The following is a 17111-nucleotide window of genomic DNA, read 5'->3' as shown; positions in this document are numbered from 1 at the left end:
CCAATCCATACAGTACTTTATTGAAATTATAAATATAAGCTAACTCAACTAAACAGTTTAAACTGAACAACATTGTATAAAACAATTAAAATTAACTAACCTAATTTAATGGCTTGCCTTTGATGAATACTTTTCAAAGGCGAGCAACACCCACATCTTTAGGCATTGACAGAGGCTCTTCAGTATAAATGCTACTCAAGAAGGGTTGCAGCTTTTCCGTGATGTTATGGGGAGGGTACAGATTGAGAATTTTTTCTGCCTCTCATGTAATTCTAGCTCCTCCAAGGTCACCCAATGAAACTGAGTGGCAGACTGTAGATTCAGGGTGGACAACAGTGCATACTTCTTCACAAAACGTACAATTAATTTATGGACTTGAAAGCCACAGGATGTGCTGACGGGAGATTGGCTTAGATAGCTTTAAAAGAGGATTAGACTAATTGGGGACAAAGAGGGGAGATAGAGCTCTATTAGTCATGACGGCTAAATGGAACCTCCCATTCAGCATCCCACTGAAAACCATTTACGGGAGGAAAAACTATCAGGAAGGAGTATTTCCTTCATGCCTAGCCATGGGTTTCCCAGGGTCATCTGGCTGACTATTATAGACCGACCCTTGGACCAAAATTCAACAGTAATCCTCTTGCATTTTTAAAACTTTTGGTTTGTATGAACATGGCTCTTCGTCTATATATATTCTTTCAAATATGGCATATTTTGAAGTGCCAATTATATTTCCCTATTTGTTTGCATACAAACAAATATAGGAATGAGTTTTGGAAATACCAAAGAAAAAAGTTCCTTCTTGCAAAAGACATAAAGAATAGTATGTATAGTAGAATGGAGTTTCCTTCTCTTCAGAAGAGATACTGCATTATCTTCTGACATGTAGCTGGGCCAAGAGGAACAGGGTGGCACCTAAGAGACGGAATGTCTATTGACAACACTGAACAGGAATGTTTCTGTTGTTGCAAGGATGCTTCTGTTATTGGGACCAGGTCACAATAACTACTGAACAAAGATATAAAACTATTGTTAAACAGAGCAAGAATTTCATTAGATAAATAAAACCAACCCTTTAGATGTAACTTTGGAAGAACAGCTTGCAGTGAGATAAATAAATTTGGAAAAGAGATCTTGTTAGCCAACGTTTTTGTTTGTAGCACCTTACTGGAGCATTTCAGGTTACTACTTAGAGAAGACAGAATCAAAGATACTTGGAATTGCAACAATCAGACCACAAAGTCAAAAAAATATGATATACTTTCATTGTTAATTACAAATCACCATAATCTCAAATATGCCTGTAAGCATGATCATTTGCTTTGAAATGTTTATTTTAAGCCCTTTTTTTACAAAACTAATACAAGTGTGGATAAGTTACTTACTTATCACTACAAGAAATAATAATGCTGACCCAGCAATTTAATAAGTGTTTCACCCATAAATTGATACAGAAGACAATTTCAATCCATGGAGACATGTAGGCAGCATGCCTTATTTCTCTGAATTAAGCTGCACGGAAATCGATGGGATTTAAGTTCACGTTCAAAACAAGTTTTTTTAAAAAAAACAGGGGTGCTACTTAGAACAAGAGCTACTGAAAAATGAAGATCCCTTCTGAATCCACAATTTCTGTCAAATAAAATACCAGAAAACAAAATGGAACTTGAAATATGTAGCGATCATGTCTCCATGTGTGAATCCCTTCCAGCGTATGGATATGCCTGCATACTGGGAAGGGTTTCACCCAAGCAAGCCAAAGGCCTCTGCTAAAACCAACCCTGCATGCTTTGCTGGGTGAGAGATCTTAACTTTATAGAACTGACACACCATGCAACTCATAGCACTGAATGAAGAGGTCCAAGCTTTAGTTGTCCGAAGCTGGTTGAACAGCTAAGTAAAAAAAATTCCTTCAAGAAAATTATTTCCCAACCTTATCACCCGTGCAATAGGTACATGAAATCAATAAATATTTTTGTTGATCTATAAGCCTGCAGCGATCAGAATTTCTAGCCCTGCTCAACAATTCATGTTAAGAATGAACAGCAGTTGATCCCTTCAGAAAGCATGCTGACAAAAGAACACCAAATATAAGCAGGAACAACATGAGCTCAACAGCCAGAGCGCTAGAATCAAATTGTGTCACAGAAAACAAATTAACTCTCTGCCCCCCACAAAAAAAGTACTAAAAAGCAAAAGAAGAAATTAAACCCATCCTTCTCCAGGGAGCAAAGGCAATGAAAACTTAAAGTCCGCCACTATACACCAATATTTTCAACAATGATCAGAGCCACTTCACACATTACAGCAAATATAAAGTGCCCAACTTTGAGTTGACCATATCTCTTCTGCAACATCTGAAGCACTTTTGTGTAACTGAACACATGCAAAAAATAAGTTTTTAGGATTCTCAACCAATCATGTGGCTTCCAGGGGCATGACTGCAAGGGTTTTTCAGGGACATGTTGCATAAGAATGAATGAATTTACTTTATTATGGTCACAGACCAGCATAAGCAAAACATCTAAATAAATAGCATAACAATATCTCTAAGCAGATAATTATTAAATTAATTGGGAACAAGAACCAAACGTAGATTAAAACATATACCTAGAATACTTGATTAAGCATAGGTAATGGATGAATAAAAACCAATAAGGAAAATTTAAAGGAGATCAGTTAAAAAAGAACAGCTGTATGGGGTGGGGCTTCAGAAGTGCGGATCTAACAATATGGGCCTTCTATTTAGGACTGATTTGTAGCATAGACTATCCTTCGACGAATATCTATCATGGCAGGGCAAAATCTGGCAACTAAATATGTGACTTCTGGGCTATCGTCCTGTAGTAATAGGGAGATGTAGTGTTGTTCTGAACGCCCAGGGAACTTATATAGGATGGGCTGGATAAACCTAGCTTGAATGTCTATGTAATACTGGCAATGAAGAAGGGCATGCTCCGTTGTTTCCTGCTGCCCAGAGCCACATGGGAATTTCCTCTCCTCATATGGTATCTTCCTATAACTGCCTTCCTGAACTGCTGAAGGGAAGGCCTGACAACGCGTCAAGGCGAAAGCCCTTCGTTGTTTTGGTATTTCAAGATTAGCTATGTATGGCATTTGGGAAGTGGAGTATCTTCTAGTTTCACTAATTAAAAATTGGGGGGACCTGGCCAAAGAAAGAAGACCACACGCTGTTTGATAATGGTTTTTGCTTGCTCGTTCCCCATGTTAAGTAAGAACTGTGGATTGAATCCTAGAGTTGTTTTTATATTATCCACTGCTCGTTTCCATATCGATTGGAAATCGTCTTTTAATAGTCAAGGAAGCAAGACCGCTGGGAAGAGAGGCTAGTTTCAACCAATAATTGCATAAGAGACATTACCAAAGATGGGTGTGTGGGAAGTAGCCCTCATTTAGCATTGTTTATCTAAAATCAACTCTTTGCATGGTAACTTTTTGCAAACCTAACCAATACAAATGCGTACAGGAAGCTGAAAGTTAAATTTCTACTGCGAACTGCACCCTTTCTGAAGTTCCATTTACGATGGAAATGATGTCTGCGAAAAGTAGCCAATAACATTCCCAACTGAAAACTATCTGTTCTTAACGCTATAGTCTGAAACACATATTTGTGATAGGCCAAAAAATATATTACTGTATATCAGTACAGTGGTACCTCTAGTTACGTACTTAATTCGTTCTGGAGGTCCGTTCTTAACCTGAAACTGTTCTTAACCTGAAGCACCACTTTAGCTAATGGGGCCTCCCGCTGCTGCCATGCCACCGCCACGTGATTTCTGTTCTCATCCTGAAGCAAAGTTCTCAACCCGAGGTATTATTTCTGGGTTAGCGGAGTATGTAACCTGAAGCGTATGTAACCCGGGATACCACTGTACTACATATATATAGCATTCACTGCCTGTGGTTAGTACAAATGCAAGATTATTGTAATTAGTGCAATATAAAAGTATATAACTATTACATAATGAATTTGCTTTAACTGCTGTGGGTATCACATAGCTTGGTTTCCACAGCAACCAACACTGCAGAATGATAACTGTATCTAAAAAGAATGAAAGACAGGTCATTATATAACTGTCACCAGCAGTGCAAGATACTTCATAGATAGTTAATCACCAACTTTCAGTTTGGGAAACATAAGAGTTCCCAGGCAACAGACTTTTTTTTACTTCATCCAGAGTTTTATTATCAGAAAATTAATACACACAAAAATGACCACTTCTAATTCAGTTCTGGTTTTCTTAATCCTTAAAAAGAGATGCCAGCTATACTGCACATTCATTCTACTATTTTTGATATCTTGTATCATCACATTGTGAAAAACTATTTAATAAGCAAAATCCAGCTTGGACCAAAAATATACTCAGTAGACTAATGTTGCAGATCAGATCCAAGTGCTCTTGAAGATAACTGATTTTCTAGATCCATTCAAACTGGGGTTTATGTGTCCTTTGTTAACTTTGCAGTGGTTCTAGTCCTACTTGAATGAGCATTTCCAGAGGGCGCTACTTGGGAGAGTGCTCTTCAGCCCCATGGAGCCTTCTATGTGCGGTTCCTCAGAGTTCGATTTTACCCCCTATGCTATTTAACATCTGCATGAAACAGCTGAGTGGAGTCATCCAGACTTTGATAATTATGCTGTCAGTAACATGTAAATGACACACAGCTCTGCCTCTCCTTTACATCTGGCAGGCTTGGCTATAAATGTGCTGGATTGCTGTCTTGTCTTGGTATCTAGATGAGAGCCAATAAACTGAAGCCCAACCCAGGTAAAACTGAGGCACTGTCAGTGGGAAATGGCCTGCTCTACTGGGAAGTAGAAGAGAAGCTGGGATTTCAACCGTTGAAACTGTGTGAATTTTTTTTTATCGAGTCCGCTTTAGCTATTTGCTTATATTTTGATTTAGGCTAGTACATGTTGTGAGCTCTTGGAATAGAAAAGTGTACAAATTCAAAGAGACAGAAATAGCTTCCCTTCCCACCCAAAAAAACCAAAACAATCCAGAGTAATGTATTGCAGAAAAGTTTGCTAAACAAATGATTGTTGTTGACAATGTTTGCTGAATAAGATGTTTTGCATGCAATGACATCTTCAGCCATAGTAATATGAAGAAGAATTTGGTTCCAATTTCCATTCCCAGCTTCAAAGCTGAAAGGCTCCTCACATGAATCCACGTAAAGTCCTACATCTATATTAGGCACTCCATATAGGACACTTGAACCATGGCAATTTACCACAACCTATCCCAAATTTAGAATATATGTAGCATACCATCACTTGTCAAGAAGGATTGTTTCTCATTTATCAGTGTAAACATGCATCTGTACTTCAGAATCACTATTTAGAAAGTTGAGATAAAAGCAGCATAGCACAATAGATATCAATCTACAGGAAGACTTCAGAAAAAGAAAGATTAACTAGAAGAAACTGATAAGAGAAAAACATACCCACAGTAAACAGGAAATATGCTGAGAACTTGGAATACAGGTAAGAATCCCTCAAATCCCGAGATGTTAATACACTGTAAGTCAAAGTGAATTGTATGTTGTATATTGTTTATGTAAGATGCCTAAAGAACATTGCTGATCGATGGTTTATAAATGTAATTCTTATTAATTTATAAACCACCAATCAGCAAAGTTCTCTGGGCAGCTTACATAAACAATATACAAAATACAATTCCCAACACAATAAACAAAATAAAGTAAAACTCTGCAAAACTTGACTAAAATCAGCATAAACCCCAGCAGCAACAATACTTAAAACCAGCCAAACAAAAAAACCAGCAACGGGAAACTTGGTGCAAGAACTAAAACAATACATAAGATTGTAAATAAAAGGTCTGGGAGAACAGGAACTGGTCTTCACTTGGCACCTAAAAGATCACAGTATACATACCAGGGCAGTGCCCATTTGCCAAAGCTTCTTTTAGACCAAAGAAGAAAAACAGAGCTGAGAAACTGTTTTTATACAAAAGAGAGAGAAAAGGCAAGAAGGGTAAATGATTCACTGCACACTATGTCTCTGATCCTAAAAAACAGAACAGAGAAACCTAATTTAACGTCATGCTATTCTGGAAATACCACAGATCCTTAAGCTATTTATCCAGAAAAAACTTTTCTGGATAACAAACTTTTCAGATTTATTACAGTATAAATCATGGTTTAGGTCCTAAATTGCCACCACTCCCCTCAATATCCCAGGGGCCAACCAATTCACAGCAGCAAGGTTTCAGGGGGCTGCAGAGGAAAAGGGAGCAGGAAAGCCCTGTTCCATTAACATGGATACAAGCCAAAGTATTTAAAATAGAAAACAGGACCACTCCCATGCTAACAGGATAAAATAGAATCACAGGCTCATTCCAGTTATCTGAAAACACTAGTCAAATCCCCAACATTATTCCATCATTTACTACTGCAGACTGCTCCACAATTCCCCATTCATACCCACTGCCCCCCCCCCCACAAAGCAGCAGCCATACTTGGTACCTAGAACCTCTGGCTCCTCCCAGCATCACCACTCTGGCTGGGAGAAATTGCTAAAACTATCCTGAGTCGGGAACCCACAAATACAGGACACATTTTCTCTGGCTCTTCAGCTGTTTCCGATTCCTGGCTGTGTATATTGCTTCTCCCAGTTACAGAAATACCATTAGAAAAAGCAAAGTAGCAAAGCCAAGCAAGTTCTGGACCTTAAGAATATCCACGAGGACAAAACAGTTCCCTGTAGCATTCCGCAATGTGCTGAAGCAGCCATTAGAACAGGACTTGAGTTCAAATACCTATTTACTCATAAAACTCACTGACAGGCCATAGGCAAGCCATAGGCAAGTCACCAGCTCTCAGCCTAACTAACATACCTCACAACGTTGTTTGGAAAACTTGATACTACCATCCACATACCATTCTGGACACCCTAACAGAAAGATAGGGCACAACTGTAACAAATAAAGAAAATTCTGCAAAGTCTGTAATAACCCACACTTCAAATGACCTGATATATGCTCCCCCCCCAACCCCCGATGCTTATCTTTCTCACAGAAGCACACTTGTCTTTTTTGCTATCGTTCGCAGAAGCTACATACTTCTGAAAACACTTTCATGTTTTGTTGCTTTTAAATTTGCTTTTAAACAGTGTCTGCAATATGGTCAATTCATTTCCAAAATGGTTACTTTCCCCCCCAGGAAAGTGATTCACTTGTCAAGGTGTTCGCTGAACACACTTTTGAAGATGTCAAAGTACAGGGTCACAGGACAATGTCAAAGTTTCAGTTCCATCTATCACATCCACGAAACTTCCTCCAGAACAATCTACATTCCATCTTCTCATTTTCAACAGTATGATGGCAAGTTTATTTCCTGGGAATGAATTCATCCGCCTCTGAGCAAGTCTTCCTGCTGATAATATATTATCAACACTTCATAGGACTGTTTATTTCACTCCCAACTTCCTTCACTCTGCTTCAGATTCCACTAACATGCAAACAGTGTCTTTTGCCCTCTTGCACAGCGCAAGACCCAGACGTAAGATAAATGGTTAGAGCAGTTGCTATATTCCACAGTTACACACAACTATAAAACATGCAGACAATAGGATGATAAATATTAAACAGCACCCTCCTACGAAGATTATTTTTAAAGCCTCCGGAGCACTTTTATAGTAACTTCCTTGTGGGTTAATGTCGAGTTAGAAGTCTGGGATTGCCGGGAAAGCTCCATGCACTTGCCTCAGTTCCGCATTGCTGCTTCTACTCCTTTTGACTAGTAATTCAAACACAGAGAGAAAAAGAGAGAGGACCACAGTTGCCTGCCGACACATCTGGTTCTTCTGCAGGAATAAGTGGATGAGCAATGAAAGAGCCAAGAGAACTGCACTGACAGCCTTCCCACTCCATTTATTTTTTACAAGCCGTTTAAGACATGTAAAAAAAAAACACACACATTGCAAATGGGTAAGATAAATGAGGAGATGGCCCAAGGGGGGCTTTGAAACTGAAACTGAAATCCTAAACTCTTCATTAATGCTCCACTCAAAGACATGAATTGAAAGGGTGCAACGCTGGCAACATTTCAGTGTAGATACAGCAAGGGTGTTCAGAAGGCTTCCTAAAGAGTGTGATTTAACAGTTAGACTTGGGAGACCAGAGTTCGAATCCCCACTCAGCCATGAAGAGCACTAGGTGATCTTGGGCCAGTCACCAGCCCTACCTCACAGGGTTGTTAATGAGGATGAACTGGGGAGGAGGAGAACCATGTACACAGCCTTGAGCTCCTTAGGAGGAAAAAAGTGATGTATAAATATAATTAACAATAATAATAACAGTGACCAAACACTGCAAAGAACTGAAGAATGGAAGACAGTAATTAATTCTCCCAGCACGCCAGGACTGAAACAACAATGTATATGAAGGACACATGTGAATGGATTTTATATTTATAAGATGTAACACAGGCACTGTTTGTAAGGAGGAAAAAATGTCTCTTAAATAAGAGATGATGCGGCTACGAGAGGAAATGATCGACATATGTTTGCAACAGCAGCGGGAAACCTGATTTTCTGAAATTGTATTAAATTGAAGTAATTTGGTTTGGTAATAATCTGGAAAATTAGTAAAATAATTGGGAACTACCAATGACCAAACTCTGTCAAGTGTTCCCTATTATGCAGCGCTTAGGGTAAAACGCCACTACTTCTCCAACCTACACATCCATAGGTATGTCAGATCTTAAGTTCAGCGATAACTAGCACTAAAAGCCTTCCCAGTTTTCATCCTGCACACACCCCACTGCAAGCCAGAACCCCCAACTCCTTGGATGTTGGTCCTTGGATGTTGTGGGACTACAACTCCCTTCCTGGCAGCTAGGAGGGGTGTTATTGTTTTTATTTTTATTTTATATATTGTGATCTTTTCTGTGAACGTCCCTGAGACCTCAGCTATAGGGTGGTATATATATTCAATCAATCAACAAACAACATCTGAAGACCCAAGGTTGAGAATGGCTGGTTTTAGGAGGCTTTCTTCCCTTCCCCTGATCCCTACCACCTCCAAGATCCACACCCCCCCGCCCAAAAAAGCTCCATCCTTGGAGAGACCAGCAGCTCCCCCGCCCCTTGGCTTCTCCCTCCCCAACTGAGGACCACTTTACACGCGTCACACCCCAACAACAGCTCGCTCTCGCGAAACACGCGTCTCCCGCTCCACACGTGACGCCGACACCCCTCCTCCTCCCGGAGCAGAGGCGAGACCCGAGGGATCCCTTCCGTGCCCTGCATTTAATGGTCTTTTGCTCCTTTCGCCTCCCTCACCCGCAGGAGATGCCGGCGCCGAAGATCCGCATCCCCGCCCCCGCGCCACCAACTCGGGGCCAACTTCGCTGGTCGCCGCGAGAGGAAGGAGCGAGACACGCGTCCGCCGCTCCACACGTGACGTCAACGCGCCTTCGCTCCTGCGAGCCTCTGAGGAACCGCAACGAAGATTCCCTCCCTCAGCGCTGAGGGAGCTTCGGCGGCTCCCCCGTTTTCTCCTCCTCCGGCGGCGGCGGCGGCGGGGATGCTCCAACCCCCCGGCGGCTTCCCTCACCCGCTGCTTCTCACCTGTCCCCGGGGCCGGGCTGTCGGAGGCAGCCGCAGAAGCCGCTCCACCCGCTCCGCCTCCGCTTCCCCTTCTGCCGCCGCCGGCCACGTCCGCCGCCTCCGCCTCGCAGCGCCCCGGGGCCGGCGGCGAAGGCGAGGAAGCAGCGCGGGCGGCATCCGCCTTCGGCAACAGCAGCAGCAGCAGGAGCAGCAGGATCCCTCCCGGCCGCGCGGCTCTCCTCACGGCGGCGGCGGCGGCGGCGGGGCAGCAACGGTTCATCGGCGCGGCGGCTCGGCTCGGCTCAGGCGACGGGCTCCTTCGTCGTCGCCTCAGCTCGCGAGGATGCCGCCCGCGCCGCCGCCGAAGCCCCGCCCCCCGCCGAGGAGGGGGGGGCCCGCTCGCGCTCCTCTGACGAAAGCAGCCGATGCGGCGGTTGCTGCCCGCTCGCGCCGCCGGGGCCGCTACTCCGCATGCGCGCCGCCACGCAGGCGGCGGGGCGTGCGCAGTAGCGACGCGCGAAGCCGCGCCTGCCCTTACGGCTTGAAGGGTCTCTATGAAGGAAAAGGAGCAGGGCAAGAAGGGGCGGCTGGGTGCAGGGAAGCGGGGAAACAGATGGCGTTGCTTTTTGGGGGTGAGCACGCTCAGGGGCATCCCTTTGAATGGGAAGCTGCCACGTGGGGATGCGCATGCTCAGGAGCATCGCTGTCTTATTGACTCCTGCCACGTGGGCTGAGCATACTCAGGGCCAGCGCTTTATTTTTATTTTTTTATTTTGAAATCATTTTTATTTGGTTGAACAAATATAAAATCATAACAATATAACCATATATAGCCATATTTAAAGATTCCTCCAAATCTCTGGACTTCCCACCTTCCCCTCCATGAGTCTATTACTCAGTTTACTATTATTATTATTATTATTATTATTATTATTATTATACACACACATACTGAGTAATACTGAGTTATACACACACACAAAAAACAACTGAGTAATATGCAGTTGAAAATGTAATATGTTACATATATATATCACACACACACACACACATATATATAATATTTAAAATACTCATTTTACATCCTTAAGAGATCAGTGACTTCCCTTATCTTCCTGTTGTTCATTTTACATATCATGAATCCCTGCATATTTTACAAAAACTATACCATTCAGTATTCCATTATTGCATTCATATACACACACACAGTGCTTTTTTTTCTTTAAAAAATGTTTAGGGGTACTCTCATTTTCCTACACATAATGTAATAGTGCCCCTCAATGAGGCCAAAGTTTGATTCACAAAATGTTTAGGGGTATGTTGTGGCAATCACACAGGGTCCCCGGACGTTTCACCATCTATTGATCCCTGTGCCACCACTTGATTTCTCGCTGCCACCACCCAGCCCCTACCTGGGACAATACTGAATCCAGTCAGGGTTAAATTGGAACATATACTTCTGTTTATTTATTGCAGTTTAGCAAGCGTGTGGTTTCATAAATGGTCTCAGTCAATTACAATCATGGGGTGCCTATCCAGACCTATAACTTCCGCTACCTGCTCTCACTCACTAAACCACCTCTCAGATATTTACTTGTCTTCCTAGCTCCTAACTGTTCCTGACTCAGCTTATTTCGCTACACTAACTCAACCTACCTGAAGAAGTGTGCATGCACACGAAAGCTTATACCAAGAACTAACTTAGTTGGTCTTTAAGGTGCTACAGGAAGGAATTTTTTCATTTCGACTATGGCAGACCAACACGGCTACCCATCTGTAACTCAACCTACCCCCAGACTCTATCCCAGTTCACTCCCACTCCAACCAACCACCCAACTCCCAACAAACTCCCTTTCGCCCCTCCCAGAGCTGGTTTTATAGTCCCTCTGACTCCACCCCCTGGGTTCTGATTGGGTAACCTGTTTAACTATTTCACCTCCAGCACTCTCATATGTTAACGTCACATATGTGTACTCCTGTGTACCCCCAGAGAAAGTACTATGTGTTTGTGTATATATATATAATGTGGTTCTTTGGTTGGGACCTTACTCGTTTTCCATTTTGGGGCCGCAGTAGTAGCATACATAAATAACCTTTTTTGACACCTGGGGATTTCAGTCTGAATTATTCCCAACAGAAAGGACTCTGTGGGGGGGGGGGGGGAGTACTTTTAAACATTTTTTCCAATTTATTGTGGATCATTTCCCAATACGGTGGCATCACTTTTAATTAAGTGCAGGGGTGGGCCAGAAGGATTACGGTAATTCTTTTTTCTTTTGTGGGGAAGTACATTCCACCACATCTAATATTCAAGTTTTAGCCCTGCCAGCTTGATACCACAGATCCTATTTTTATGGACTTCTTCAAAGAAGTTTCTCTGTGCCGCTGTAACAATTTGTCCGTATTTTCCCATAAGAAAAAACGGTTTCCAGAGAGGGCATCGTGTGTGCAGGCTAATCCCTAGTTCCTGTTTATCCAGAAGCAGGTCCTTCTTCTTTGAATGAGGCTCCTTTCCAAAAGAAAGGTGTGCATCGAATTGCAGTCAGTTTTCAAATGAATGGAGAATGGAGAACTGCAAAATCATCCATCCATCCCTTTGAAACAGACTATGTATGCTATTTACTGCGTGTAAGATTGTCATTTACTGGAGACATTGTGATCAAAATGCAATCAAGCTAATCAGAATTTTCTTAAAAATAAAACAATGGGCAGTTAAAACTTATGCCTTGTTATTGAGTACCTTCTGTATGCAAGGCAACATTGGGATATATGAAGCAATAGAATTAAATGTGTTTGTGTGTGTGTTTTCCATCCTCCCACTAGCCCTATAAATTACTGGTTGCATCTCTATTTTCGTTGCCAGCCGTCGAGTCTGCTCTCCGGCTTACTTAAGGACTCTTATAAATCCAGATGGTTCTAACTCTTACATAGCAAAATCAGAACTATTGGTACTTATTTACCAATTATTTATACTTTTCAGATATATACATTTCAATGATTTTACATTCATTTTGACATTTTAAATCTTGACTTCCCCCTCTTTCTGTGGTCCCTTAAATTTATTTTTAATATCTTCTGCATATCCAATTTAACTTAACTTACTCATTTATTTATCATATATATATATATATATATATGGTTATTAAAATCCTGCCAGTGTTTTTATCTGTTTACAATTTATCTCTAAATATTCAATAAACCATTTCCATTCTTTTATAAGAAGTTTGTTATCTTGATTTCTTATTCTTCCGGTAAGTTTTGCCATTTCTGCATATTCCATAAGTTTTTGGATCCATTCAGCCTTGCAGCAATGATAATATATTAGTTTAAAGATAAAGGACTAGAAATTTTTGTATACTGTGTGCATTTTAAAGAAAGATGCCTTCTGCTGAGTACACAGCATATTGGTCTTTTAAATCAGTCTTGCAAAAAGACTTAAAATGTCACCTGTAGTGGCTGATTGCTGCATTTCAGGCTATTCCCTCTAACCAAGTTTGCAAAAGGAGGGAGATACCTCTGGATCTGAATATCCAGATGATTTGTTGTTTTGTTTAGTCGTATCTGACTCTTCGTGACCCCATGGACCAGAGCACGCCAGGCACTCCTGTCTTCCACTGCTTCCTGCAGTTTGGTCAAACTCATGTTCGTAGCTTTGAGAACACTGTCCAACCATCTCGTCCTCTGTCGTCCCCTTCTCCTTGTGCCCTCAATCTTTCCCAACATCAGGGTCTTTTCCAGGGAGTCTTCTCTTCTCATGAGGTGGCCAAAGTATTGGAGCCTCAGCTTCACGATCTGTCCTTCCCGTGAGCACTCAGGGCTGATTTCCTTCAGAATGGAGAGGTTTAATCTTCTTGCAGTCCATGGGACTCTCAAGAGTCTCCTTCAGCACCATAATTCAAAAGCATCAATTCTTTGGCGATCAGCCTTCTTTATGGGCCAGCTCTCACTTCCATACATCACTACTGGGAAAACCACGGCTTTAACTATACGGACCTTTGTCGGCAAAGTGATGTCTCTGCTTTTTAAGATGCTGTCTAGGTTTGTCATTGCTTTTCTCCCAAGAAGCAGGCGTCTTTTATTTTCATGACTGCTGTCGCCATCTGCAGTGATCATGGAGCCCAAGAAAGTAAAATCTCTCACTACCTCCATTTCTTCCCCTTCTATTTGCCAGGAGGTGATGGGACCAGTGGCCATGATCTTAGTTTTTTTGATGTTGGCTTCAGACCATATTTTGTGCTCTCCTCTTTCACCCTCATTAAGAGGTTCTTTAATACCTCCTCACTTTCTGCCATCAAAGTTGTGTCATCTACATATCTGAGGTTGTTGATATTTCTTCCTGCAATCTTAATTCCGGTTTAGATTCATCCAGCCCAGCCTTTTGCATGATGAATTCTGCATATAAGCAGGGAGACAATATACAGCCTTGTCGTACTCCTTTCCCAGTTTTGAACCAATCAGTTGTTCCATATACAGTTTTACTGTAGCTTCTTGTCCCACATAGATGATAGAAAACTCTATTACAGGAAATTACCCACAGCCTGATAGATATCTGATCACCCTGATTAAACTTCCATCCTGTGAGCAAAGTGAAATCAACTGTCCAAATCAGAATTCTTATCCCTTGACCAATTCTATATTATTCAACAAATATTTATAGAATTATGGGGAATGGGAGACATTGGAACAATCTGCGGCTGCATGATAGTTAAAGTAAACATTGCTAATCCCCAAACATCTGCCTGGGGTTTCCTGATTCAGTTTTCCTACTAGAACTGTAATCCTTTTACATTGTGAGCTCCTAAAGGAAATTTTATTATTTGATTTACGCCAGACAACCTATAAAGGAGGCCTAGAATTTTTTGCAAGCAGGGAAGAATTCCCACTTCAAAATGTATAAAACCCACATCAGGGGGAGATGGGAAGCTGTTATTGGAAATGTATAGAAAATGTATAGAGATACCTAAAATGTATAGAAACTTATTCATGTATCCTACTACAGCAGCAAGAATGTTATTTGCCCCAAAATGGAAAGAAGCAGAAGTCCCAGCAAAGGAAGAATGGATACAAAACCTTATGGAATATACAGAAATGGTGAAACTTACCGGAAGAATAAGAAATCAAACTTTTTATAATAGAATGGAAATGGTTTATTGAATATTTGCAGATAAACAGATAAAAACATTGGGAGGATTATCATAATAACCTGCCGTTTTATAAGAGCATATATTTGTTCATTGAGTCATCTTCTTTAAATATTAAGTTTAATATTTAAATATTAAGTTAATTTGGATATGCAGAAGATATTAAAAACAAATTTAAGGAACCGCAGAAAGAGGAGGAAGGAAGTCAAGTTTTGAAATGTCTAAATTATTGTAAAATCAGTGAATGTATAAATTTGAAAAGTATAAAAAAAAATTAAAGGAAAGCTTTCTGTGAGAATGTCATGCCTTGACCAACATCTCAGATGCTGGTTGAGGGGTAGGATCAAACCAGACAAATCTGTAGAAAAATGATGTGGAGATTTGATATCCAGCAAAACAGTAAATTCTTTCTTGCAGTTTTCAGTGTCCAAATGCTTAAAATGTTATATGCTTTCTGTCCAGGATATACCCTGGCCCCAAATTGCTGCAGCATCTTAAAACATGAAGGGTGGCTCTCTATCTCTCTTTCTTGCACAATCATCTCATTCATTTCCTTGCACGCTATGCACTCCATCTTAACTATGGGGTTTGGCACTCTGGCTTGCTCATCCCAGCAGTTTAAAGCAACTCACACTGTCAGCCTAGCCTTCCAGAAAGCACTCTTGAAACGGAGACGATAAATATTGTTATAGGAATTCTAAGGTCCCAAATATAAAATAAACATTCATAAATGTACAAGGCAAACACATACAGTGGTACCTCGAGTTACATATGCTTCAGATTAAATACGCTTCAGGTTACACACTCCACTAAGCCAGAAATAGTGCTTCAGGTTAAGAACTTTGCTTCAGGATAAGAACAGAAATTGGGCTCCGGCGGAGCGGCAGCAGCAGGAGGCCCCATTAGCTAAAGTGGTGCTTCAGGTTAAGAACAGTTTCAGGTTAAGTACGGACCTCCGGAACGAATTAAGTACTTAACCCGAGGTACCACTGTACATAAGTATATAAACCACGTGTCTGAAATAGTACAGGATAGCAATCCTGGAGCAATTTTGATTCTCCCAAACCATTTTGACTCCCAAATTGACTTCAAATATTCCTCTGCAAGGAGGAAGGAAATGGGAAAGCCTCTTCATTGTGTTTTGCTTACCTGTCTTAAGGGCATCTTTGTGTTTGAATAGTGTGAGCCTGTGACCTGGATTCAGGAATTAAACTATTTACCATCACAAAAGAATGGCCAGGCTGCCCAATTAAGCAATCACTGGCCATTGTCAGGTATCCTGGCAGACAGGATTTCAGCTGCAGACCACCTCCTGTGATGTATTTCTGCTGTAGACATACGGTACATCATCCTTCTGTGATGTATGTATGATGTTTTGGGGGGTGGTCTTGAGCTACAGGGTGGGCAATTTTAAAAGTCTATATAAGGGCTTGCGTATCATTGTTCTGGGTTCCTCCACCCTCCTGCGTGTGGTGAGTGAGAACCCTGTTGCAACAGTTTAATAAAGATCAGGCTTACTAGCTGCTTTGCTTCTCAATATTCTCTGGTTGGCCTCTGTTATTTTCTCCTACAGATAGGGAACCCACTTAAGGACTCTATACAGTCTCTTGGGTACCCTATAAGGGAAAAGGAGCAGGTTTTTTCTGTAGCAATGATGAGTTAAAAATCCAGAGAAGTTTGGATGCTAGAAAGGGAGCCTTTCTCAGTGGCCAAAACCAATGCTGTTTGGGCACAAACATATATAGCTGCATCTTTTGCAGCGGGCTAAACATTCAGGGACACGGGTGGCACTGTGGGTTAAACCACAGAGCCTAGGGCTTCCCGATCAGAAGGTCAGCGGTTCAAATCCCCATGATGGGGTGAGCTCCCATTGTTCGGTCCCTGCTCCTGCCAACTTAGCAGTTCGAAAGCACATCAAAGTGCAAGCAGATAAATAGGTACCGCTTCAGCGGGAAAGTAAACGGCGTTTCCATGTGCTGCTCTGGTTTGCCAGAAGCGGCTTAGTCATGCTGGCCACATGACCCGGAAGCTGTATGCTGGCTTCCTCGGCCAGTAAAGCGAGATGAGCACCGCAACCCAAGAGTCGGTCATGACTGAACCATTAGCTCAGGGGTCCCTTTATCTTTAAAATACTGTCTTATTTATTTTATAGTAGAGTACATTGTTTATTAGAGGACGCGGATGGCGCTGTGGTCTAACCCACAGAGCTTAGGGCTTGCCAATCAGAAGATCAGCAGTTTGAATCCCCGCGACGGGGTGAGCTCCCCAGAGCACAACCCCAGAGCAATAATTGATATGCCGCTATTTCCCCTTTAGGGGTCACGGGTGGCGCTGTGGGTTAAACCACAGAGCCTAGGACTTGCTGATCAGAA

At 41.8% G+C, this 17111-nt stretch overlaps 1 protein-coding gene and 1 long non-coding RNA gene across 3 annotated transcripts in view; both read right to left on the bottom strand.

Annotated features, from left to right (window-relative positions):
• The window catches only part of STIM2 (stromal interaction molecule 2), an 88191-nt gene extending 72281 nt beyond the window's left edge, over positions 1-15910 (bottom strand). Inside the window, exon 1 of one of the 2 annotated variants that reach the window (XM_081019954.1) lies at positions 15889-15910. Coding sequence is in view for 1 of the 2 variants with exons in the window: in XM_081019953.1 (XP_080876079.1) it covers positions 9620-9878 (259 nt within the window). In the remaining variant the exon portion in view is untranslated. Of the gene's footprint in view, positions 1-9619; positions 9905-15888 lie in introns of those variants that run through there. The other variant, XM_081019953.1, reaches the window with a different exon arrangement.
• LOC308485097 lies at positions 11038-11720 on the bottom strand. The gene is made up of 2 exons (XR_013990345.1): positions 11389-11720; positions 11038-11254 (listed from the first exon to the last, which is right to left on the bottom strand). It is a non-coding gene; the product is annotated as an uncharacterized lncRNA (long non-coding RNA).
• Positions 15911-17111: the final 1201 nt, after the last annotated feature.

Source organism: Podarcis pityusensis, assembly GCF_964106645.2.
Source record: "Podarcis pityusensis genome assembly, chromosome: 9".
In the NCBI taxonomy this organism is placed as follows: Eukaryota; Metazoa; Chordata; class Lepidosauria; order Squamata; family Lacertidae; genus Podarcis; species Podarcis pityusensis.
This window is presented reverse-complemented; position numbering and strand designations above follow the sequence as displayed.